This window comes from Chiroxiphia lanceolata, chromosome 20 (genome assembly GCF_009829145.1).
Source record: "Chiroxiphia lanceolata isolate bChiLan1 chromosome 20, bChiLan1.pri, whole genome shotgun sequence".
NCBI lineage: Eukaryota > Metazoa > Chordata > Aves > Passeriformes > Pipridae > Chiroxiphia > Chiroxiphia lanceolata.
The window spans coordinates 10201467-10226099 of record NC_045656.1 but is presented as its reverse complement, the minus strand read 5'-3'; the positions used below and the strand labels follow the sequence as shown (position 1 = coordinate 10226099).

Below are 24633 nucleotides of genomic sequence, written 5' to 3'. Positions count from 1 at the left end.
ATGCATCACAGCCCTTGTGCAGAGGGAAGCAGCTTTGGGGGCCTGTTCACCACCTGAAGAGGCAGGTTCTGCTCCTTTGAGGTGCCTCCACCTGCCAGGGATGATTTTGGCTCCTGGTGCTTGATGCAGCTTCTTGCTCTCCCTCTGGCGTGGCTGTTGTGTGCCCAGGGTGAAGCACAGGGGACCCAGGGACTGAGGGTGTGGATTTAAGGAGCTCTGAAGGCACCCCTGGTGTTAAACCCAAGACACAGAAATCCCAAAATTCTGACATTGTCCTGCTTAAGTCTTTTTTGTTGTTTTTGACCATGTTCTATGTTCATCACGTGCTTTGCTGTGTCTTTGTAGCACGAACTTTTAGACTGAAAAGCTGAAAATGCATTCCAAGGGCAAACCCCAAAGCCAAAATATCCCAAAATGCCCCTTGAGGCTCTGCAGGGCTGGTGAACCAGGAGCAGATATCACAGAGCCCTTAAGAGGGCATTCACTTTTGGAACTGCTGTTATATGATGCCACACATTTTTCAGCACTTTATTAGATATTTTTAAACCCTGGTCCCTTTTGTGTCAGATTTCTGTGAACCTTTGAGAGCTCGAATTTTATTGAAGCAAATGTTCATGTAGAGAAAATGGCAAACTGATAATGGTTTAAATTCTAATTAAATTTATGAATTTATATTTAAATTCTTTTTTTATTGGTATTTAACCCAGCTATGGGTTAAATACTTAATTGTGACAGAAACAATCCCAGTCACTACTTCTGAGCTGCCTGATCACAGCTTGGACTCAGACTTTGTGTTTTTGCCCATGGAAAGATTTCCATCAGCTGCCCACAGGAAAGCTTTAAATGGGAGCAGAGAGGACAGAAAAAGTGTTAAATCTGCTGACAAAGTCACTGAAATGCAGCCTGCTCCTGGTGGGTTTTGTGGGCAGAAACTGTTTGGGGAATTATTTGTTTAAAAGAAAACATCCTATTGTAATAATCCGCCCCGATCCCGACGGTGAGGGAGAGTCCTAGGGAGAAAAACAGCTTCTAATGGAAATCACAGAGGGCTTCCCAGATCCAAGCAGCATTCCTTCTGCCCACTGTGGGCAGATGAGCAGTGCAGTGTCACCATCTGGCAGCAAATGGAGTTTGTGAGCCCTCTCCAAGCAGAGCGGCTGCAGGAATCCAATCTGGAGCAGGCGATCCAAGGGGATCTCCGGGATGCCAATGGCTCCACGCTGCAGAGGGTACTGCAAACAACAACTGCTGTGTGCAGAGCTCTTGCCTTGGCATAACCTGCCTCTCTGAGCCAGCCAGAGTCCTGGGGAGAAAAGATGGGAGGAAGAAATGAGCCCTGTTTGGAGCTGTTCTCCGCTTCCCTCTTGTTCTGCCTGCCCTGCTGAGATGGGAAGCGAGTGGAATATTGACTGGTGTTCAGAGAGTTCAGCTGCCTTTGTGAGGGTGGCAGCCCAGGTGACAGACACTGAAAGGCCTTTCTGAGGTGTTCAGCACACGAAACAGGCCTTGCCTAATCTTAGCTTAAAATCTTCTGTTCAAAGAAACATTGTGTGTCGAGGAGAGGGAATTATAGTGCTTTCTCAACAAAAGTGTTTTCTTCTAATCCCTTCTCCTCTCCTGCTTTCCAACAGCCTTTCTTATGTCTGAAGCTGTAAGGTTTAAATTAAACTGGGACATTGTCTGCTGTAGCCAGCTCTGGGAGCTGCTCTACTCCTCCCAGAGCATCCCCTTTTCTCCAGCTCCCCATGTTCCCCTGGCCAGGGTGTTCAGCTGCTCCCTTGATCTCTCCTTCCCCAGTAGCAGATCCTGGAGGATCAGAGGGGAAGAACTCAGAGGTAAACCTCTTCCCACAAAACAGATCCCTGTTTTTCTCCGAGGTGGATGTGTTCCCTGTGTCAGATGCTAAGACAGGTGCTGACAAGGTGACTTAGAGGTGCTGGATATACCTTTATTTTTGGGTATGGCAGTGATGCCACAGGGCTCTGCCTTCTGGTATGTTGAGCCCCAAAGGAAACTGAAGTATAACCCAGCCAGTTTTGCTCCCTGGTGCCTCAGCTATGCCTTCCCAATCTGTGTGGGCACTGAGCCCACACCTTTCCTTTGTCCCATGTGCCACCCCCAGCTGCCACACTTGGCCCTGAGGTGCCCTGAGGGAACTTGGTCAGGATGTGCCATTGGAAGGAGGAAGTAAGGAAGGTTTTAGCACTGCAGGTGAAGACTTTAGGTTTTGATAATGGGCTTGCTTAGCTTTAAAGCAAGTTTTACTTTGGAAACTTGATAAACAAGATGTCTCACACCAGCACACCATAGAATGGCCTGGGCTGGAAGAGACCTTAAAGACCATCTTGTTCCAACCCCCTGCCATGGGCAGGGACACCTTCCACTAGTTCAGGCTACTCTGAGCCCTGTCCAAGGGTATCTCCATCAGTATAAATGTCTCAACTAGCATGTACTTGGTTTTGCCCAGAATCTCCTCTCTCTGTGCTTGTGGATGTTTGTTGTCACCCTCCTTGGACTTGGATGTTGCTGATCTCAAGGCTTAAGCGTGGTGCATGATCTCTCCTTTGCTGTCTCTTGATGTTTTATCATCTATGGGATATTTCAATTGTTCCTTTTTGTCAGCCTCTTCCTTAACTTACAGGTAGAAACCATTTGGAAGGCTGAAAGCCAGATTAAATACCCCTGTTTCCCAAACAGTGCTTTTTTAAGAACTCCAGAACTTGCTTACGCTTTAAAGCAGTGTCTGTGAGTTCCTTCCTGCTATAATTTTACAATTATGTACCCATAATATTTGAATTTCTGACAAAATGGGAGCATTTTCTGTGGACTAGTTGCTACAACAGCCTCTTGCATCAGTCTTCGGATGCCAGGAGTGAGCCAGCTGTGCTGCTGTGGGCTCTGACCATACCCAGAGCCCCAGAGGGAGAACTCGTGGGGTATCAGCCCGAGGTCCCCTCCTCGTTGTGAGAGACTGGTTTGCATCGGGAGGGAGGAGGGGAAAATGATTCCAGGACACCTGTAAATCCCTGCAGCTCCGTGCTGAGGTTTGATGTTAATTAGGCAGCAGGCAGCAGTAATGTGCTGCCGTTCCCTTGGCTTGCCTGCTTCGGAAAGGGCAACGTCTTCCAGCAGAGCAAAGAAGGGGCTGTGGAAGGGGCAGCAAACTGAATGGAACGACGATAATTTTATGCAAATTGGACTTCAGTAGCAGATTCAGCTTGACTGAATCACAGAGGGAGCAGAAGAATAAGGAAAGAAAGAGGGAGAGGAAAAACCCAATCAAAATGTGTGGTTTGAGGCATGTTTCACAGCCTTCTGGTTAGATTCTTCAACAGAAATGAAGAAACATAAGAGGAATGGCACTGGTCAGAGCCAGTGGAATTGCTCTTTCTCCTGTGGTACTGCTGTTAATAACTACAAGTGGGTTATTGAGCTGATTCTGCTTTGCTGCCTCATTTCAAAAGCTCTGCCCTGCGCTGGCACTCGCTCGCAGCTGGAGCTCGCCCGCGGGGCTTCGCATGCGTGGCGGTGGTCTGGGGGGAGAGAGAGCTCCTGTCTGAGACAAAAAAAGGGAAAAAGAAAGAAAAGGGGGACGAGGAGAACCAGACTGAGATTCTCCAGGAGGTGCATGGTGGGGGTGAGCAGGAGTGATGGTGACAGCAGAGCTGGAATCGGTGTGGAGCAGATCCTTGGTGAGGATCGGCATCCCCGGCCAAGAAGGGCCTTTTTGGAAGTTCAGGAGAGATGAGGAGAAGGGCTGGGGCTGGTGTGGTGAGCAGGTGAGTGAGCCTGGGGTCAGCTCTGGGGACGGGGCTGAGGGGAGCAGGGCCAACACTGCCCTATCACTGTACCCGTGTCACCCCCAGCGCTACCGGGGGGCTCTGACACAGAAGGATGGAATGGTTTGGGTTGGAAGGGACCTTAAAGCCCATCCAGTTCCACCCCCTGCCATGGGCAGGGACACCTTCCACTAGCCCAGGTTGCTCCAAGCCCTGTCCAACCTGACCTTGGACACTTACAGGGATGGGGCAACCACAGTTGCTCTGGGCAACCTGTGCCAGGGCCTCCCCACCCTCACAGGGAGGAATTCCTTCCAGTATCCCACCTAAATTTCCCCTCTTTGAGTTTGACCCCATTCCCCCTTGCCCTGTCACTCCAGTTCCTGATGAAGGTCCCTCTCCAGCTCCCCTGTAGCCCCTTCAGATCCTGGAAGGGGCTCTGAGGTCTCCACACAACCCTCTCTTCTCCAGGATGAACAACTCCAGCTCTCCCAGCCTGTCTCCAGAGGGGAGGTGCTCCAGCCCCTTCAGCAACTTTGTGGCCTCTGGACTTGCTCCAACAGTTCCATGTCCTTCTTTAGCTCCTGTTAGGAAAAGCCCCCACAGATGTGATGACCTGTAGATATGAAGCCAACCCCACAGTAAGCAGCTTGAAGCCTGTTATTCCATTTTCCCTGCCATCTCCAGCCACTGGATCTCCTGTTTTCCTCCATGCCATTCCTGCCACAGTCCCTTCAGCTCCGTCCTGAGTGGCTGGAGGCAGTTCCTGGAGCATGGCTCCAGGGTGCCCTTTCTGAGGCTGAAGTGAACATTTGTTACGCTGTTTTTTCCTCTCCCTGTTTTCTGACAGCGTTCCAGGGACGGCTACACGAGCGTTCCTGCCGGGGGTAGGAACTGCCAGTCCTCTCCAGACTATTTTTTCCGACTGAAGTAGATCACATGCAGCTTTCCCACTACTTGCCAAGCTCAAAAAATAACCCCAACCCCCTGAGGCCTTCTGGCCTCTTTGGTCCTGAGCACAGGCTCTGCAGCACCATGTCCCTCTCCACTGCCTCAAATTCAATTAAATTCTTGTGTTATTTAACTTAAGAGATATGTTTTTAGGTAATTTTTTTTACTTTCTCCTGTATGACTTAAAGAGATTATGGGATGTTTTTGTGCCCCTACCAGTAATGCACCCAGCATCCCACTCTGTAGTGAACGTGACTCTGCTGTGACAAAACCAGTTTGGGACAGGACCAGGGACAGACAAGATATGTAACAGTGTGACCATGGGGATACACTGGTCATTAAATACTAAGACTTCATGCCCAGTAACTTGGGGTCTTGCTGTTGTCAAGGATGCGAAGAAAGTCTGTAGTTTGATTTCCTACAGGTTTCTGCAGTGAAGGAGAGGGGGATTGTCCAGTTATGTGCTCCTCAAACTCTCCATCTTTTCATGCTTGTTCATCTCTTTGCACAAGCATCCTGTGTGCATGGATTCCTTTTTTTTTCCAATTTAATCTTTACTGGTTTGCATGCCAGTTTTTCCATCTTGCATGGAACAATACCCCACCTCATCCTCTCCTGGCTGTACCTGCTGTGGCCTGGGCTGTTCTGCTGCTGTGAAAACGTGCCCCTCACTCCCCTCTGCCCTGTGTGCATCACTAAGCCCTGGTCAGCACGCAGATATGTGGAGAGTTGGACTGGTGTTATAAAAGGAATGGTAAAATTTTCCTGAAGTTTGTTCTTTTTAACCTTAAGCTTGTTCTTTTTGGTGTTGAACGCTGTAAATGCAAATTACTGCCCGGTGCTGTGTGTCTTTGTTTTATTCCTGCCTTGTGGGAGCCGGTGCGTGGGCTACTGCTTAGCCTGGAGGTTTGGCAAGGAGGATTTGGCTTGGATTTCCTGAACCTGTTGCAATTTTTCCTGTGTGAGATGGTCATTTTTTTTGCATCTCTGCTGTTTGCTGTTCTGTCAGGGAGTGCAAACTCCCTCCTGGTCTTGCTTTGTGGAGCTGACTCGGTGTGTGCAAAGGGCTCGAAGTGGGGACGATAAAAGATGAATAAGAACATGGGGGTACCTTGCAAACCCACTGTGTTTTTCTGGGGTGTTTTATGATTTGCATGTTTTCTGCATGGCCTGGCTCGTGCCCATGGCAAGTGAGGTCGGGCGGTGGTGCCTCCTCAGGGCCCCTGACAGTGAATTCTCCCTGAAAGCTGAGAAACTGGGGGTCAGTCAAATGTAAAGTTGTTGCTCGTCTGTGCATCAGCTTGATGATGGTTCTTTATTATGGCTTTCACTAACCAGTCTGTAACTAACTGTGGTTGTTTGATTACAGAGGGAACATCCCCACGCTAAACAGGTACGGTACTTGTCATCTTTTAAAATTTCAAAAGACAGACTAGAAAGAAGTAGCCTAATCCTAAATGTTTTAACATGTTTTGTTGTAGTGCCCCTTCTCTTTACTTGGGAAACTCAACCATAACTCTTCCTTTTCCTTCCCTTCTCCTCTCCCTTTGTCTAAAACATGTTTTCAGCTCTCCTTTACCATTTTTAAAAAAAAAAAATCTTTGCATGCAGCAATCTTTGAAATTAAGTTTGCTGGGTGACTCAGCTCATCTGCAGCATTGGTACACAGCAAACTGCTGTTTTTAGGGTCTCTTTTGGCACTGGATTCTGAGCTGTTGACCCTCTGGCAGGGTATCACAGTGACCCAGGCAGTTCCTCCCAGCCCAACCTGTTGCTACCCTGGTTTCTTGTCTGTAGCTAAGAATTTGTCGAGGCTGTTTCACCTCCCTCACACCATAGATGAATCTACATCTCCAACAGCTGACAGCATGTTTTGTTGTGGTTTGGATGCTAATTTTTCCTCCCGTGTCTCAGTTGAAAAGTTATTTCTTGTTTTCAATAATACATGAAGAACGTCTGCTGTCTTTTTTTGTCTAGTTCCTGTTCTGTGGTAGTTTTTGTTTTAGTTGTAAGAAATGTACACCAAGGCATGTCCTGAAAAATTTCCCCCTTTCAAAATGTGAATACCTATTATTTATTACTGCTTACAAACCTATTTAGGGACAAATAGTAAAAATGGGCTTGGAAGTCTCACTGGTCTTAATCAGAGATAAATTGTAGAAACACAGAGTGACTTTAAGCATGGAGAGCTATTAATCACACTGATGATACTGTAGGCTTGTTAACACTATATTTAGGGCCATATCACAGTGGTTTTGGGTCGTGGAAAGAAAGAAATCTCAGTAAAGCTGGTAAATAGCTGTGTCAGCCACATTCAGTGAGGTCCTGGGGGTGTGTGGATGGCCCTGGTACTTCATCCAACACACCAGCTGAGCTTCCTTTTGGCTTCCCAAGCTCTGAGCCACCATGTGCTGTGCTGAATCACTTCCATGATTTATTTTTTTTTTTGTTTTCCCGTTGTGGGAGCAGCTGGGCAGGACAGAAGTTGCCTTGGTGAATGTGTTCCCAGGCTCAGGGAGGGTGAGGCGAGGCCGTGTGGGGCTCTGAGGGTGTCTCAGAGCTCTGCCCTGGGCCAGCTTGGAGGTTGTGTCTCAGAGCAGGCTTGGAGCTCTCACCGTGTTGCAGGGAGCTGTTGAAGTCTTTCAGAGAATTAAGATGAGTCTGCAGCATAGCTCAGAAATTAGAAATGATTCTTGCAGAGAAGGCAAACCCCAGTTCTGGTCACTAGAGATGCTTTAGTCCATTCAGGGTCGTGCTCTGTGCCAGGAGGAATGCTGACCTTCAGTGAGCAGAGCTCCTGCTTGAAACAGAAGTGTCTTGCTCAGTGCCTTCCTCTGAGCCTGTGGAAATCTGTCCCAGTCCTCATTAAATAAGGGATTGGCCCTCACTAATGAGGGACTGGTCCTGTGTGAGGTGCTGTTCCACAGTGTATCTCAGGTGTGAGCATGGCAGCAGTAACTGTGGAGCTCTGCTCCTTCCCTGCTCCTTGGGGTAAATCCATGGCCAACTGCCTGTGTTCCTCACCTGCCACCTGCAACCAAAATTGAGTAAAATAAATGAATAGAAGGAGTAGCAATTTTATTAAACTATGGATTCAATTAGCTGGAGGAGCACATTAATTTGGTCATTAGATAAAGCAGAAGGCACTGCACAGGGCTTTATTTAGGGTAGGAATGCAAGTATAAGACTATGAAAGCCCAACTTTTCCCAGTTCAGTGGAAAATTTTGGAGAGGTCCCTGTAGCACACTGCATTTGAGGAGGGTAAATTATAGTGTGATCAGGAAAATTGTGGAATCAATAAGATAATACAGCATGGTGTGCTTCAAGTTAATTTGTAAACATTTACTAAATCTTTCAAGTGACAAAGCTTAGAGTTGTTGCTGTTTATCTCGTATCCCACCTGTAAAGCAAAACACATAGACAGGAGGAAAAATAAGTTCAGCTTTGCATAGTCAGAATTCATTTGCCATCTCAAGAAACTCCTTGAGAAATGCCTGTTTTAAGGGATTGTAGCATTATTTGCTAACTCTTAAGTGTTCCTGTACATTGGGACAACATCCAGGTAAGGGCATTAGTGGCACCAGAGGCCTGGCAGGGACTCTGCAGGAGACAGGTCTGGCATGCTGGGGAATCCAACAGTTGTCCTGGATAAACAGCCACACTGGTGGGCAAAGCACAGGCACAAATCTGCTTCCAGTCCTGTTCTTCCCTGCCCTGTCCCTACTAACTGTGCTCCTGTTGGATTGCTGTTTAGAATGTCCTTCTCCTCCAACCTCAACCACTATGGGATGGTCCACGTGGCCAGTGTGAGTGACGTGCTGCTGGACAACTCCTTCACCCCGCCGTGCCAGCGCATGGGGGGCATGGTCTCCTTCCGCACCTTCGAGGACTTCGTCAGGTGTGTGGGGAAGGGGGAGGGCTGGTTGTGTGGCCAACTTCCTACCTGGGCCCAGGGAGGACTGGACACGGTCTTTGCTTTGTCAGGAGTCGGGTTTAAACTGGGTCCTGAGCTCGTTTGCTTTTGAGTGCCCGTGTCTGTCTCCTTGAGCTGACTGCGGTTTCTGGCTGCTGCAGGAGCAGTTTGCAGCCAGAAGGATCAGCATCCCTGATTTCTGCTGATTGGAGACCATTTCCAAATGGGCTGATTTCTTCTAAGGCTCCTGTTCACACGGATGTGTGTGGGAGGAGGTGTTCTTTTTGCTTCCAACCTTCTGGGGCGGGCAAACCCCCCAGCAGAGCCCTCAGCCTGCACCCACAAGGTCTCTGTCAAACGTTGGACGATCCAAGCTCTGCGTTGGTTTGAGGAATTTCCTCTTCATCTTTGAGTCCAGCTCTGCCAAGGGAAGCAGCCCTTTGCTGTCCCTCCCCCTCAGCAGCAGGATTTGGGGGGTCAGTGCTGGATGCAGCAGCGTGTTCTGACTGATCCTCCCGTGGTGCCTTGCAGGATCTTTGATGAAGTGATGGGTTGTTTCTGCGACTCTCCCCCGCAGAGCCCCACGTTCCCCGAAGCTGGCCACGCTTCCCTCTACGATGAGGACAAGGTATGGTGGTTTATTCCCTGGAAGTTGCTCTGGGCTGGAAGCAGGAGCATGCAGGGACTGCAGGCTGGATGCCTTTCACCAGCTGGAAAGCAGGAGTTGGGAGCTTTATGTATTTATGTGTGTGATTTGTTTGCTTGTTCCACAGCAGGTGACTGGAAGTAGGTGGTCATTTTCCAACTCTGTTCTAAAACAGCGGCTCAGTCTCTTACTCTCCATGTAAACTCAGTTTATAGCTTTTAGCCTCAGCAGAATTACTGGATCCACAGCAGTGTAACTGAGAGTTCAGACCCACTGTTAGGTTTCCAGACCTCCTCTGTGCATCAGGGTCTTGAAATGCATCTTCAGCTGCCTCTGCCTTAAGTCTGACTTGCCATGTTTTCTGTCTTACACCCTCAGTCACATTATTACATCCTGATTCTTCCTTCTGTTCTCGCTCTGAGAACTGTTTTGAGGAGGAAGAGCTGAGTGGAACCGCTCAGTTTTTGCACTGGTGTGGAGAACAGGTGCAGAGGAAGCAGGTGGTTTATAATCCATAGGGATAGAAGGCCAGTTTCCCTTAGAGACAGAGCTGCTGCACACTCTGTCCTGCCCCCCCCAGTGGGAAGCTTTGTTGGAACACAACCTGTGTCCAGAAAGGGCTTGTTTTTCAGCTGATCCATTGATCCTGATGTGTGTAAGCACTGTAGCCTTGTTCCAGAATATTAGTGTCAACCTTAATGTCCTCAGATCCTTCTCTTTACATTCCCCTCACTTCACCAAGGTAATTTCCTGTTCACACTCAGTTTTTTCCAGTTAACCAATGGCTCCTAAAAGCTAAATTTGTCATTTCTTGGACCTCTAATGTAATTGATGCTTCCACTTTATTTCATGTTGTTCTATGTATGAAAAGTCACATTGCTTTGCCCCCACACTTTGAATTTGCTTAATTTAGTTACTTCTCTTGATGCCAGAGTCCTCCAATGTCCTGCTTGTGCTGCATCTTTAAAGAGAGGCCCTGACTCTGCGTCCTGTCTGCAGCCAGGTGAAGCTCACTGGGGTTACCCAGGTCAGAGGTGACCCTCAGACTTGCATTCTCCAAATGAAGCTCCAGTTTGCTGTCTGTGGACATTAATTCTGACTTCTGTGAAACTGCAGATTTATGAGGCTGCTCGGTCAAGGATTTCCCTCACACTTTTCCCTGTTTTTCAATGTGCTCCTCTGGGGTCATTTTCACCAGGGCACCTCCGTTTTAGAGCTGGGTTTAGGGAACCTCTGTTGAGAACTTTCAGGTGCTGCTGTGTATTTATGGGGAATATCTCCTTTCCCTTGCAGACTGCCAGGGAGGAGCCCATCCACATCCTCAACGTTGCCATTAAGACAGACAGCGACGTCGATGACGACACGCTGGCTGCCATGTTCAGGGAGTTCACACAGAGCAAGGTGAGTTGTCTTGATTCTCTCTCTGGGTCTGTTTGACTGTGCAGGACATTCTGTCTGCTTTAGGAGAAGTCAATGTGTTACATAGGTTTGGGGTTTTCTTGTTTGTTTTTGAAACAAAGAGATAAAACAGTTACATCCTTAATTTATCCCATCTAAAACCTTCCCACTTCCTTGACTGGATGTAGCTGCACCTTTCTGAAACCACCAGGCCATTGTTTCTCTTTCTAATCTATCAGGTCAGGAGTTATTCCCTTCAGTTTTTGAAAGAATAAAAGACCCTTAAGGTTTCAAACACATCAGGTCAACCTTCAGTAACTATCTCCAGATGGTCTGGAAAACTGTTCTGTATCCCTTCTCCTGGTTGTCAAGTTGTTGTATGAATAAGAACCATGGAAAGTGACATTAAAATATCCTTTATGTCTGTAACATGATAGTCTTAGTGCAATTAAAATTTATTGTCCTTGTTGGCATGGAGCATGCCATTTCACATGATATTTCTGGCCCAGGGTGGAGAACATTTGACATGTTCTGTTGCTCCTTCCAAGTGTGGGATACACTTTCGAGTCCCAGATAATACTGCTGGGTCAGTTGTGAGACAACCTGGCCTGAGGACAGTGTCCTTGTGTCCTCTTTGGTGTCTTCCTGCTTTTCTGGTTGGTGTGAAGAACTCAACCAGCCTGTGGAGGTGAATATCCCATCAGGGACTGGGATTTGTGGTACCTGCAATGGTTATGGGAGCACTTCCGACTTCCCAGTGTGGAAGGTGGGAATATGTCCTGCAGAAATGAGGGGTTGGCATCCACATGGCTTCTGCAGCTTCCTGTCTCTTTAAGCAAAGAAAATAATCAAACCTAAGAATTAAAACTGGTTCTGCTTCTCATCTGCTTGATCATGCTCCAGGCGTTTTATGGGAGGGGATAAAAGGAAAGAAATAAAATATATATTAAAAAAAAAAAATAAAAAAAAAATCCCAAACCACATTAAACTATCAAATAGGTTGATCCAAATTGTCCAAATAATCTTCTAGTCCCAGCATGTCGTGTGTGGTTTTTTTAATAGAAATTAGGATCATATACTTGTAAATGACTTGTGGAGGAGATTGAGGCAGTCAGTGGAAATGGAGTTTCTCCAGGTGCTGATGGCTAATCGCTCTGTAATAGCTGTGGCCTTGCTGTGAGACCCACATTATTACCATGTAATCAGAATCCTGTTGCTCTGCTGTTATTGTCTGCCACTTGTGGAATTTTAAAAGCAATAACAATTTTTGCTTTTTAAATCGTGGCATTATTAAAGTTATTTTCTTCCTCTTCTTGCCATGAATATAGTCACTGCTGCTCGTTTTCAGAGGGCTTAACCTCAGTGAAATGTTGCAGGCTGTGCTGAGAGGGGTTGGTTTGTTCCTGCTCGAGCCGAGTTCTTGTTTCTTTTTGTGCTCTTCGCTTTTAAATTGGAAAAAGGAGGAGAAAGGGGAAAAAGTTTTTAAAAAGAGGAGAATTACGAGATCTTAACGCTTCAAAGGATCAGTGGTCTGGCAAATACTGGTGGCAGCACTCCTTTGAAACGGAGCTCAGTGGAATTTGAGGGAGCAGCAGCAGGGTATTCTTTCACCTGTTTGGAAAGAATAAGTGACACCTTTGCAGTGTAGAATCCTGGAATCCAAGGATGGTTTGGGTTGGAAGGGACTTTAAAGATCATCCAGCTCCACCCCTGCCATGGGCAGGGACACCTTCCACTGTCCCAGGTTGCTCCAAGCCCCATCCAACCTGACCTTGGACACTTGCAGGGATGGGGCAGCCACAGCTTCTCTGGGCAACCTGTGCCAGGGCCTCACCACCCTCACAGGGAAGAGTTTCTTCCCAATATCCAACCTAAACCTGCTCATTGTCAGTTTAATCACATTGCCCCTTCTCCTGTCCCTCTCTGCCCTTATAAAAAGTCCCTCTCCTTCCTCGATCTGCCCTTTGGTCTGGGCTGTCCATGTACCAGTGTCAAGTATGAGCTACATGCTTCTGTGGGTTATGTCCTTTAAACCTCCTTTTCCATCATTTTCTATCATTTTCCATGACTTTACCGTGTCCACACTGTGCTCCCTTCAAAAAGTAATCTTGGGGAAAAAATCACCAAACTTACTTTGGCAAATGAACAATGATGTTTCCTGCAAGACTTGGATAGGACTCTTCTGCATTCCTGGTTAGTCAGGCTCAGCTGGAATTCTGTGTTCTTGGGATTTAGCTGTTTGCCTGCTCAGATCCAATGGATTTGGGTATTTATGCTCTTGGAGGATCATCAGGTGGGAAGTCCTTGCTGTGAGGAGACTGAGATGGACAAGGAACTCACAGCACAGGGACAGGAGGACCTGTGGAGCTTTTCAGTTCGTGGAGGAATTTTCTGTCTGTTCTTTTTCTGCTAATCCAGTCACCTGATTCCATCCTTGTTCTTACAGAAATCAGTCCTGATTGATCACGGGATTCGGAGGCTGACTTTCCTGGTAGCACAAAAGGTATTTTAATATCTCTCATGATGCTCAGAACTCTTTGATTTCTAACTCATAGTGCCATTGACATCTGATGTGTTTTATCCCCAAGTTAAATGCTGTATTACCTGTGTTTAGTTCTCTCTTTGCTGTTTTTGTCCTCTAAAATTTGAGATGGTTTCCATGAATTCGCTTAAGAAAATGAATTTGTAACAATGAATTGTAAACAATCTTAACACCTCTTGTATTCTTGAATTAATTCATTTTTGAATTTAATCCTAATTGCTAGCTGTCTTCTGCTTTTCTTTTTTTTCTTCCCATGTTTGTGTGTTTCGTTTGTAAGGACTTCAGGAAACAGGTCAACTATGAGGTGGATCAGAGATTCCATGTAAGTAAAAAGGGCCTGGAGCCCGGTGGTGTTCCTGACGTGAGGCCAGGACACACAGAAGGGACTCTGGGCTTCCCATTTGGATCTCAGCCAGGCATTTAATGCCAGCCTTGGGGTCAGAGTGAAGTGTATAAGTATTTTGACACCTGACAGCTAACCCAGGTGTTGCCCTGTTGCATTCAGAGGGTTCTGGAGTCTCTCTCGTTGCCTGGCTGAGCTCAGGATGCCACACTACCAAAGATCCCCTGTGTTTCAGTGCTGTTTCCTACTCTAAAGTGCAAATACCACTGAAATCTTTGTGTTTCTCATGTAGGGTGGTGATTTCTTTTGACTTCTTGCTGATTTTAAAACCCCTTAGAGGAGTAACTAAAGGGACTTGCTAAATTTCACAGAGTGCCCCAGTGAGGTAGGGAATGTTTGATGCTCTCACTCCTGGAATTACTTCTTTGCCAGGGCTGGTCTAGCCCTGTTCAAGGTGGCAATGTAAGGTGTGAAACAGATTTTTATCCCTTGTGTATCTACTTTTTGATGCTGGAAGTTGTCAGGAGTCTTGAAGGTGCAAGAAATCCATCCTGTGCTCAACACACTTGGCTTAGGAAGCTTCATGAAGGGAAAACTAGTCTATAAGTCAGCAAAAAACAGTTTTTGAACCAATGTGGGTGTCACCACATGGGAATTGCTCACAATACAGTAGAGATGCATCAGTGAACAGCTTAGGTAGGAAGCTGGATTCTGTGAAGAGTTTTTGGGACCTTAAGCAAGAAAACCCAGGGTTTAGATTTAAAAAAGGAAGTTTTAGAGAACTGAATGGTTGTTTAGGGAATGAAAAAATATGAGTAGCTGAGTAAGTACTGTGGGATGTGTCATAGTCAAAAAGGAGGCACAGAACAAAAGGAGTCATTCCCAAGTCTTCCCCGCCCTGCTGTGTAGCACAATGGACTGTGGGGATGCTCCTGGTTCCTCAGCCTGGTGTGTCATCTGTCTGCAAAGTTTGTGGAGCACCTCTGGGATCTGCTGTGTCAGTCTTTATTACTGTCTCCTATTCTATCCCCTTTATTACTGGACCAACTATTAACTTAGCCAGGCCTGGGCCTGGGTTTGTTTTTGTTTTAATTACAGTCTATATAATTAGTTCCCAGCATGTTGAGGTAATAGAGAGTTGCTCCAGCAAGCTTCCAATTTCCTCATCTCATTAGGTTTTTAACGTGATTATTAGTATAATAATCAACTATGATGATTTCTGTTGTAGCTTTTCGCATTCTCTGGTTTGCAGGGTGTCTTGATTGGCTAATTTAGGCAAATTATTTTGATTGTCTTGATGATGGTTGGTTGATTAGAACACAGCAGGGGTATAATTCTTCTGCCTAGGAAATGGAGCACTCTTTTGGATTTTGGTACCAGAGCACTGAGGGGTTTTGTGTGTGTGCACGTCTAATTATGATATTTGCCCACCACACTGCTCAGATACCTTGGAAGCAGTTACATTAGTGATGGAATGGGCATGGATGGTGGCTGGAGGAACTGGCAGCGTGCAGAGGAGGACAGGTAGGAGGGATTTGGAGGAGAAGAGAGGAAACATGGAAGTGGTTGGTTGTTAGAGTGCAGCTGGTGCTCACAGGCCACGAGTACGTTGGGTGAGCCTGAATTTTCAGGCAGGATTTCTTGTACCTGGTCTGGAAGACACATTCCAGGCAAACATGGGTTGTTTTGCTCTACTGAGAGTCATCAGGTGAGGTTTGGGGACTGTTCTGTATAGGGAGGGAAGGAAGATGACTAACTAGAATATTACTTTTAGCCCTAAAATCTGTGTTGCTTGGTGATGGTTTACATGGTGTCGCTGCTTGTCACACTGACTCGAGCTGGGGTTGCCCATCTTTCATTGACAGTGGAATGTGAGCCAGAAATTCGGTGACTCCAAGTCAGATTCCTTCTTTTTTTGCTTAGTAAGACAGTTCTGGCAAGTTGTGTGTGTTCTCTCAGGTCACCTTTAGCACAGAGAGCTGGTGCCTTGGTGCAAAGCATTGACAAAAGTTCCAGGAAAAGTGTAATTCCAGAGGAGTGGATGGATTTGCTTGGGTGGAACTGGAAGGACAGGTAGAAGGATGCTGTCTAACCTTTCTCTCTTCTTCTAAGACTTGTACAACATACCACAAAACTGTCAAGCCCCTGCCAGGGTTTTATCTGTGCAACAAAATAACAGAGAAACCCAATCTAATTTGGGGGATTTTTGTAGTGCTGTTTAACACAGGAGGATAAAGTTATTTGATTGCAACTCACAGTTTTCCTTGGCAAGAAAGTATTTCCAGCAGTAATGGTATGAAGAGAGCTGTAGAATAAGACCATTGTGCTGTGTCCATCTGTGTCCATAAGAGTGTTCATATCTCTGTATGGCTCCCAAACATTTCCATGGGAACCTTAATCATAACAGAACTAGAAAAAATTTCCTTTCCCACTACTGTCTGGACACTTCCATGTTGTTGTCAGTTAATAATTGACAATAATAATCTAAAGCCAGTCAAGTAACCTCTGTTGCACTAGTAGAGACAGGTTTAAGCTACCTCTGCTGTCTTGAAGGTCTTCTTGAGGGTGACTTGATTTTTTCCATGACCTTTGTGATGTTGAAAAAGTAACTGGTAACAACTTCTGTCATGTCCTGTGCTGTGGTGCTGCCCCAGGCGTGTCTGTGGGCACTCTGGGGAGATCAGTGCCCACTTTGGGAGGACTAACACTGTTGTTTTTATTTTCAAACAGAGGGAATTCCCAAAGTTCTTCACGTTCCGTGCCCGGGATAAGGTAAGTTGTATATCAATACTTGTCTCTAAGTGTTGGCTTTATCCTTCTTTCATGTAGCTGCTTCTTGGAAGCAGGACAGTGATTCAGGCCTTAGAATCAGACAAACCTTCTGGTTTCTGTGAAAAAAAGAGTTTTATGGGGAGGCTGAGCTTGAGAACCTGCTGTCTTCACAGAATCACAGAATGATTTGTGTTGGGAGGGACCTTAAACCCTACCATGGGCAGGGACACCTCCCACTAGCCCAGGTTGCTCCAAGCCCTGTCCAGCCTGGCCTTGGACACTTGCAGGGATGGGGCAGCCACAGCTTCTCTGGGCAACCTGTGCCAGGGCCTCCCTGCCCTCAGAGGGAAGAATTTCTTCTTAATATCCAATCTAAACCTACTGTCTTTGAGTTTGAAGCCATTCCCCCTTTTTCTCTCACTCCAAGCTCTTGTAAAAAGTCAACTTTCTGGGTTGGATTCATTTGAATTTTTACATTTTTAACTAAATATTAAATTTCTAAGGGGTGTTGTCTAGTTCTTATCCTCAGTGTTTCACCCTCTCCACCCCCTTTCCTCTTTCCCACCCTCTTCTCCCTGCACGGTGCCTCCAGTTCGAGGAGGACCGGATTTACCGTCACCTGGAGCCGGCTCTGGCTTTCCAGCTGGAGCTGAACCGCATGCGGAACTTCGACCTCACTGCCATCCCCTGTGCCAACCACAAAATGCACCTGTACCTGGGGGCAGCCAAGGTGGAGGTGGGCACGGAGGTGACAGACTACAGGTTCTTCGTGAGGGCCATCATCAGGCACTCGGACCTGGTGACCAAGGTGAGTTTGTCACCTGGGCAAGGGCTCTTTCCAAGGCAGCGCGTGAAACCCGGGGTCATCCTGGGAACCTGCAGGGGGTTTTAGATTAAAACTGAACGTGTTGCCTGTGTGGAGTGCTGTGGTGGCTCTGCAGAACCATCTCTCTGAAGTACTGGTGTTTCGGGGAGGTTTTTCAGGGGCTTAAGTGGACAGTCAGAAATCCGTGGATTTTGAGGCAACAGTGGTTTGCCCTGTCTGGTTTCAAATTTACTCTGAACTAAACGAGGGCCCAAACCAGCCAGATGTGGAATACAGGCACTGGGAGCACTGGCCCCGTGATGGGGATGGATCTGCTTCAGGGCTGCACATCCTGCTGACACCCATGTTTACCCCTGTTCTCTCCATCACATCCTTCCCCACTTTTCCAATCCCTGTGTTCTTGGGCTGTGATCTGTGAGTAGCAAGCCAATAATTTGTTGGCAATGTCTGGCAGGAAGCCTCCTTTGAGTACCTGCAAAACGAGGGCGAGCGCCTGCTGCTGGAGGCCATGGATGAGCTGGAGGTGGCGTTCAACAACACCAACGTGCGCACCGACTGCAACCACATCTTCCTCAACTTCGTGCCCACCGTCATCATGGACCCCTCCAAGGTGGGACCCCCTCCCGAACTCTGCTTGTTTTTCTAGGGCTTCCCTTCCCAGAATTAAATGGTCTTTTGTTCGTAGAATCCCAGGCTAGTTTGGGTTGGAAGGGACCTTAAAGCTCATCCAGTCCCACCCCCTGCCATGGGCAGGGACACCTTCCACTAGACCAGAGTGCTCCAAGCCCTGTCCAACCTGGCCTTGGACACTTATCTCCAAAAGCAGAGAGAACACTGTTAATGTCTCTAGTTAAGGCAAGCAGTTGATGTGTGTCATACCAGGAACCTGCTTGGCAGCGAGGAATCCCAGAATCCCAGGATGTGCTCAGTTGGAAGGGACCCACAGAATCATCAAGTCCAACCTGTAGCCCTGCACAGGACTATCCCTAAGAGTCACACAAAGGAAGAGAGCTTTGGTTTTTTTTTTCCACTTATGAATAAATACTACGTTAGACTTCAGAACTAGCTACTTGTATTTCTAGTGGAGAAACACTGTGTCCTTCAAGCAGCACAGCTCACCTCCTCTGGGTCAACTGAGGAACAGTGCTTAAAAATACGTTTTGTATTTGAAGCTAAAAACTTATGTTTTCATTGTGTGCTTGAGATGAACAGTTTTAATGAGGAAATAGCTCCCCTGTTTGTTACAGAAGTCCAGATTTCATCCAAATAAAACGTGAGATAAATTCGGACCTTAAAAAGAATCTGTAAATTCAGCTACAAAAGTACCTCATTTCCACTCTCTGATACAAAACCACAGAGATCACCATTATAAAGAAATTAACATTAAGCTTTGTTATGCATTAATGAAAGTGTTTAGGCATAAAGAATGTTTGTGCTTAGCAGAACCACCACAAAGAAAGGCCCAAATAAACTGTAAAAGCTGAATTTCGCTGGAAATCAACATTCTGTTCATGAGTACTCAAAGATGAGAGTTGACCTTTCCTTGGGAGAACAACTGAAAGTTTAAAAAGATGAATTGGGTATCAAAATAACTCTCTCTTGCTTGCTGACTTTTAAATCGTGATTAAAAATTGGTGGCTTAAATCGCTCTTGGATAAAACCTCTCTGGGCACATCCAAACCCATTAGTTCCCAGGAAGTTCAGAAGAAGCTGGGACGTTCAGCCCTGGAAGTTGGGCTGCCCTCGGATACGTACCGTGACTTTTCCTTGAGCTGCTGCGGAAAAGAGAGGGTTTTTTTTTTTTTTGAGGAATGTTAAAACCAACCTATAAATTGCCTTCTTTTAATATGCGCTTTGCCCACAGTAGTATTTTATGAAGTTTAATGGAACGGCAGAGGGCCCAGCTCCGAGTGGTAATTGCTTTGTTGATTTAAAGCCCCGCGCGGCCCGGGCGGCGAAACATGATTATTGTGCAAACAAGTGCTACAGAGCTGTTGGCCAAGGATTTGGCTTCCCTGGATCCCACAATTCCCAGGTGTGAGCCCTCCCTCCCAAGGGAGGTGAAGGAGAGGCACCTGTGCCGTGCCAGGTTGGACTTGGTGGTCTTCAAAGTCTTTTCCAACCATGAAGATTCTGTGAGCCGTGAGGAGAGAGGGATGTGAATCGGGTTCAGATCTGTGGATTTTTTTCCTATGTTTTCAGAGGGTTATTTTGAACTCAGAAAATTCTTTTAAGAAAATTCAAATACTACTGATGTGCTGGGCACTTCCATGGCTTCTGAAGAGTGGGAAAATGGATCCATGGTGAGAGGATGACCCCGATCTCTTGTTTCTCAGTAGTGATGAGTGGGGATGCTGAGCACAAACTTCTCCAGTTCCCACAGAAGTACTCTGCAGCTTTCCAGAGATTTAAGGAGAACTGGACCCGAAGTGCACTAACAGATCCCAATAGATCCAAACAGATCCTAGCACAGGCACTTTCACAAACACTCTTTACCTTCAGCAAGTATGTTTCCCATTAAAGAAGCTGCTTCCCCAATTAATGTCTGCGAAGTGTGAAGAGAGCAAAACCTGCCATTTTTAATTTAAAGACTAAAGCAGGCTTTACTGAATTTTATCTTTAGTGGACATCTTCAATTAATTCATCTTCAACTAGAAAAATTCCATTAACAACATCCCAATCCAGTACTGTCCCACTACCTCAGCAGTCCCCAGGCTGAGTTCCTGCCCATCTCAAGGCATAGGATGAGAAGGGACAGGCCACCAAGCTCCCCTAATGTCCCTGGATGTACGCTGGTGTGTGATGCTTCATCACACCGGGCTGCCCTTGGAGCAGGACCTTCGGCAGTGGGATGGAGGGGGCACAGAGCAGCGGATGGATCCAGAAAGAGTCCCAGAATGATTTGGAAGGGACCTTACAGCCCACCTCGTTCCAACCCCCGTGGGCAGGGACGCCTCCCCCAGTGCAGGCTGGACAGTGTGTGGTGAGGGAAACCCTTGTGCTGTTTTCAGATCGAGGAGTCCGTGCGCTCCATGGTGATGCGCTATGGGAGCCGCCTCTGGAAGCTGCGCGTCCTCCAGGCCGAGCTGAAGATCAACATCCGCCTGACGCCCACGGGGAAGGCCATTCCCATCCGGCTCTTCCTGACCAACGAGTCGGGCTATTACCTGGACATCAGCCTGTACAAGGAGGTGACGGACTCCAGGACGGGACAGGTACATCCATCCGGCTCCAGGGTTGGATGAGCAAATTATGTGGGGAGGGGACACACATGGTACCTGATGAAGCTCTGCCGTGTTTTATGATGTTTTCAGAATAATCATAGAATGTTGGGAGTATAGAGAGATTGTGTGTGAACAATTTTCCTTGCATTTCTGTGAGTCTTGCCTTGGCATATTTGGGTGTGAACAGTAAAACTGACTGTGTAGTTAAAATGGCTACAGGAGCTGAAGTTAGAACAAAAAAGGCTTTTTGCCAAGGTCAAGGAGGAGTTTTTGGCAGGTGAACAAGTTTTCTCATCTCCTATGACCACCTGCTGTGATCCAGTTAGCACCGTACAACAAAGTATGTTTTCCTTATGTATCCAATGCTCTGTGAACAAGAAACACACGTCTGAGTGTCATAAGCAGTATATAAGGTGTCTTTCTTCTAATAAAGCGGACATTTTGCCGACCATAATGGTCTGTGAGTGATCTGTCCGTGCCCCTCCATCTACAACAGAACCACAGGGTGGTCTGGGTTGGAAGGAACCTTAAGCTCACTCCAACCCCTTGCCATGGGCAAGGACACCTTCCACTAGACCAGGTTGCTCCAACCCCCATAATATATTTTCAAATTGCCGTTCAAATTTGCCAAAGGAAGAAGGATGTGAAGGTAATCTTGCAGTAGGTATGAAAATGCAATCACTTAGGTAAAAGTGCAAGGCCTCTGGTTGTTTTGTCCATGCCTCAGTTTGGGCAGCTGTTTTCCTCAGGACTTTTCCTCAGAGTGCTCAGAAAAGTAATAGAAAAGGAATAACTGTTGGTGCTCATCCTGTAGGTTGCAATAAAAAATATTATTAATTGTACATTTCCCTGAGTAGATGGAGAAAATCTGTGAACTTGTCCTTTAAATTCTAAAGATATAGGAAATGACCTGGGTAGGATGATATAAAATTATGGAAGGTGCTTTTATATCATTTTTATGAAGCATAATGGGCTCTTTTGTAATGGTTGTGGCTGTCCTGGTATTTCTGTTTTTCATGGTGCAGGAATAGTGTGGTTAACTGAAATACCTACATATGCTAAAATCCATGGAGCATGGGATGCATGAAAAATATTTAAATAGAGAAATGTTTACATCTCCCTCTGTAATCATCTCTCTGCCAAGCAGGAGTAGCAGCAGAATAAATCACTTGGGCACTATGAATGTAGAACACAAACTGCTGAGTCACCTTTTCTACCCCTCTTCTCTGTTTAATTTTTCCAGCAAGCTGCTGGCCAAGGAGTCCATCCAGTCCTGAGATCCCAGGACAGATAGTGTCAGTGTGTTCTACCTCATTTCTGCCTTTGAGGGGAGATGAGGAGAGAAAAGAACATTTTAATAATCTCCAGAGCTGAGCTTAACCCTTGAGTTGGGTCAGTCACTTGTGAAGGTCATGTTTCCTCCTGGACTCTGCCCCTGATGAGTTTTATTGTTTAAAGCTTTAGGGATGTGCGTGTGTGTCTATGGCTTTAGCAACTTTTCCAATATTAAATTTCATATTTTTCCAGAATATTAAACCAGATTCTAGTAAAAAAATTATACTGAGTGCCATTATTTCAGTTAACTCTGAGCAGCTGGGAGGAAGATTTTTCTTACAGAGCTTGAAGGTCTGAGTTTTTTAGGAAACTTGGGTGAATCTTCACCCTGATGATGGGAGTTTTTACAGGTTCAGATTTTTTCCTGTGTTTTCAGAGGGTTATTTTGAACTTAGAAAATTCTTTTAAGAAAATTCAGATATTGCTGATGTGCTGGGCACTTCCATGGCTTCTGAAGAGTGGGAAAACGGATCCATGGTGAGAGGATGACCCCGATCTCTTGTTTCTCAGTAGTGATGAGTGGGGATGCTGAGCACAGACTTCTCCAGTTCCCACAGAAGTGCTCTGGAGCTTTCCAGAGATTTAAGGAGAATTGGGCCCCAAGTGCACTAACAGATCCCAATAGGTCCAAACAGATCCTAGCACAGGCACTTTCAGAAACACTCTTTACCCTCAGCAAGTATGTTTCCCATTAAAGAAGCTGCTTCCCCAATTAATGTTTGCGAAGTGTGAAGAGAGCAAAACCTGCCATTTTTAATTTAAAGACTAAAGCAGGCTTTACTGAATTTTATCTTTAGTGGACATCTTCAATTAATTCATCTTCAACTAGAAAAGTTCTATTAACAACATCCCAACCATGTCCCTTCTATCAGGCTGAGCAGCATTTGGGCTGAGCTCCCCCGGTTCAGCGAAGCTCCTCCTGTTTCTCCGTTGAAATACCTTCCCTTCCGAGTCCTGGCCGAGTGGAATATATAGTGCCATGAAGCCTGGCAGTTGATAATTCATGTTGCTACTCTGGGAAAATCTTTTAAACTTACAATATCAAAACTTCAAGCCAAATGACATATGCAAGTCTTGACCCGGCTTCCCGGAGCAGCCGGCGGAGCCGCGGATCCCGCGCTGCGCCACTCCATAAATAACGGAGTTCTCCTCTCTGCTCCCAGCTATCACCATCCATCGGCACAGACACGGCGTCAGGGGAAATGCTGGGGAATGGGAAGTCATCTAAGTCGCAGGTTTTTTTCTGGGGGAGGTGGCTCTGCTCGCTGTGCTCCGCCGGGACGCGGCAATAAGTCAGGGATGCCGGGATCTGCACGGTAATGGTCCAGCACTGTCTCCAAAGGGCAGTAATGCGTGATGGAGCACGGTGTTCCAGGCTATGCCAGCACTGACATCCTTGTGGAGAGCAGAAACAATCAGACTGGAGTATCCTGATGATTTTTGGTAAAATCTGGGTCAGCTCAGTGTACGGAAATGGTGGATCAGGCAGTAACTGGTCGTGTTTTGTCCCGCAGATCATGTTCCAGGCCTATGGGGATAAACAGGGACCACTCCACGGGATGCTGATCAATACCCCCTACGTGACCAAAGACCTGCTGCAGTCCAAGAGGTTCCAGGCACAGACTTTAGGGACATCCTATGTCTATGACATCCCCGAGATGTTTCGGCAGGTGGGTGTCCTTTAGGTTGTTCTAAGCTTTGGTACCCGCCCTCTGGCAGGGGGGATGTTTGGAGGGTGTCCTGTTGGGAATATGGAGTCACAGTGGAGTGGATTGGATAAAAATACTCGCAGGTGACGTTCTTAACAAGCATTTATCTTTTCACCTCTAGTCTTTGATTAAGCTCTGGAATTCCATGAATGAACACGCCTTCCTGCCGACGACGCCGCTGCCTCCGGACATCCTGACGTACACGGAGCTGGTGCTGGATGACCAGGGCCAGCTCGTGCACATGAACAGGCTGCCAGGAGGAAACGAGGCAAGTTGCATTTCCCTCCCTGCTGCTTTTCTTTCCATGTCCTGCAGTACTTTGTGGCTTGGGCTGAGTTTGACAATTGTGATGAAAGTTTACCAGCCGGGCACAAAATCTATTTGTTTGGCCTTTCACAGATGAAATCTCACTCTTGAAAATGAGATTTTTGTTTCATTAAAAATTAATACTTCCCATACACTGGGTATTTTAACCTCCATAGTAAATGATGATTCCGTTTCAAACCTGTGCCTATGCTGGTTTTCCTTCATAATTAAAAAGTGCTCATTCAGCTATTCCAGGTAACTGGGGTTTGAGTTTGAGCAAAATATGTTTTACAAGACTAAATAGAAATGTTTTCATTTGCTAAAAAAAAAAAACACCACCTCACAGAAAAAAACCCAATTTTATGCTTCCATTTCCATCACAATTTGTGACAAGGTGTGTGCAACTTTCCCCTCTTGAGAAGAATTTACTCAAGACTTATAAAGAGCTAATGTTGGGGGTGATGGAGTTACTCCTTCAGCTCAAACAGGAGGAGGCCTTGCTGTCGTGGTGGGATTTTGCTGAGATGTCTTTCCATTAGGAAGCCAAAGATTGCAGCATTGGAATGACTGGAGAGTAAAGATAACTACTAGAAGATGTGTTTATTTTTATTTTGGATGGGAATCAGTAAGTGAATGCTCTACAGTAATTTAAATTTGAACAGTTCTAAGTGATGATATCATTTATTTTTTTTCTTGGCGTCGTTGAACCAGCATCAGCCTTTTCCTAAATATACAACTTAAGGTTTGCAAAAAAGCTCTGTTCAAAAACATCAAGTGTGGTGATGAGAGGGAACAGGGGTTTTCATCACCATTTCCTGCGTGGATCTTGTCAGGGGAAGCTTTGGAATACGATGTTTGCAAATTGCACCTAATCAGCAAATGGTGACT

The 24633-nt window shown here is 46.3% G+C and overlaps 1 protein-coding gene across 8 annotated transcripts in view; it reads left to right on the top strand.

The window, feature by feature from the left end:
- The window catches only part of ACACA (acetyl-CoA carboxylase alpha), a 117370-nt gene that overhangs the window by 43932 nt on the left and 48805 nt on the right, over positions 1 to 24633 (top strand). For 4 of the 8 annotated variants that reach the window (XM_032707154.1, XM_032707153.1, XM_032707152.1 and 1 more), the window contains 12 exons: positions 6100 to 6123; positions 8486 to 8629; positions 9176 to 9272; positions 10584 to 10691; positions 13135 to 13191; positions 13508 to 13552; positions 16304 to 16345; positions 16938 to 17153; positions 17626 to 17781; positions 20183 to 20386; positions 23245 to 23400; positions 23561 to 23707. In XM_032707154.1, coding sequence (XP_032563045.1) covers positions 6100 to 6123; positions 8486 to 8629; positions 9176 to 9272; positions 10584 to 10691; positions 13135 to 13191; positions 13508 to 13552; positions 16304 to 16345; positions 16938 to 17153; positions 17626 to 17781; positions 20183 to 20386; positions 23245 to 23400; positions 23561 to 23707 — 1396 coding nt within the window. The remainder of the gene's footprint in view (positions 1 to 6099; positions 6124 to 8485; positions 8630 to 9175; positions 9273 to 10583; positions 10692 to 13134; positions 13192 to 13507; positions 13553 to 16303; positions 16346 to 16937; positions 17154 to 17625; positions 17782 to 20182; positions 20387 to 23244; positions 23401 to 23560; positions 23708 to 24633) is intronic. The other 4 variants (XM_032707150.1, XM_032707149.1, XM_032707147.1 and 1 more) reach the window with 3 other exon arrangements.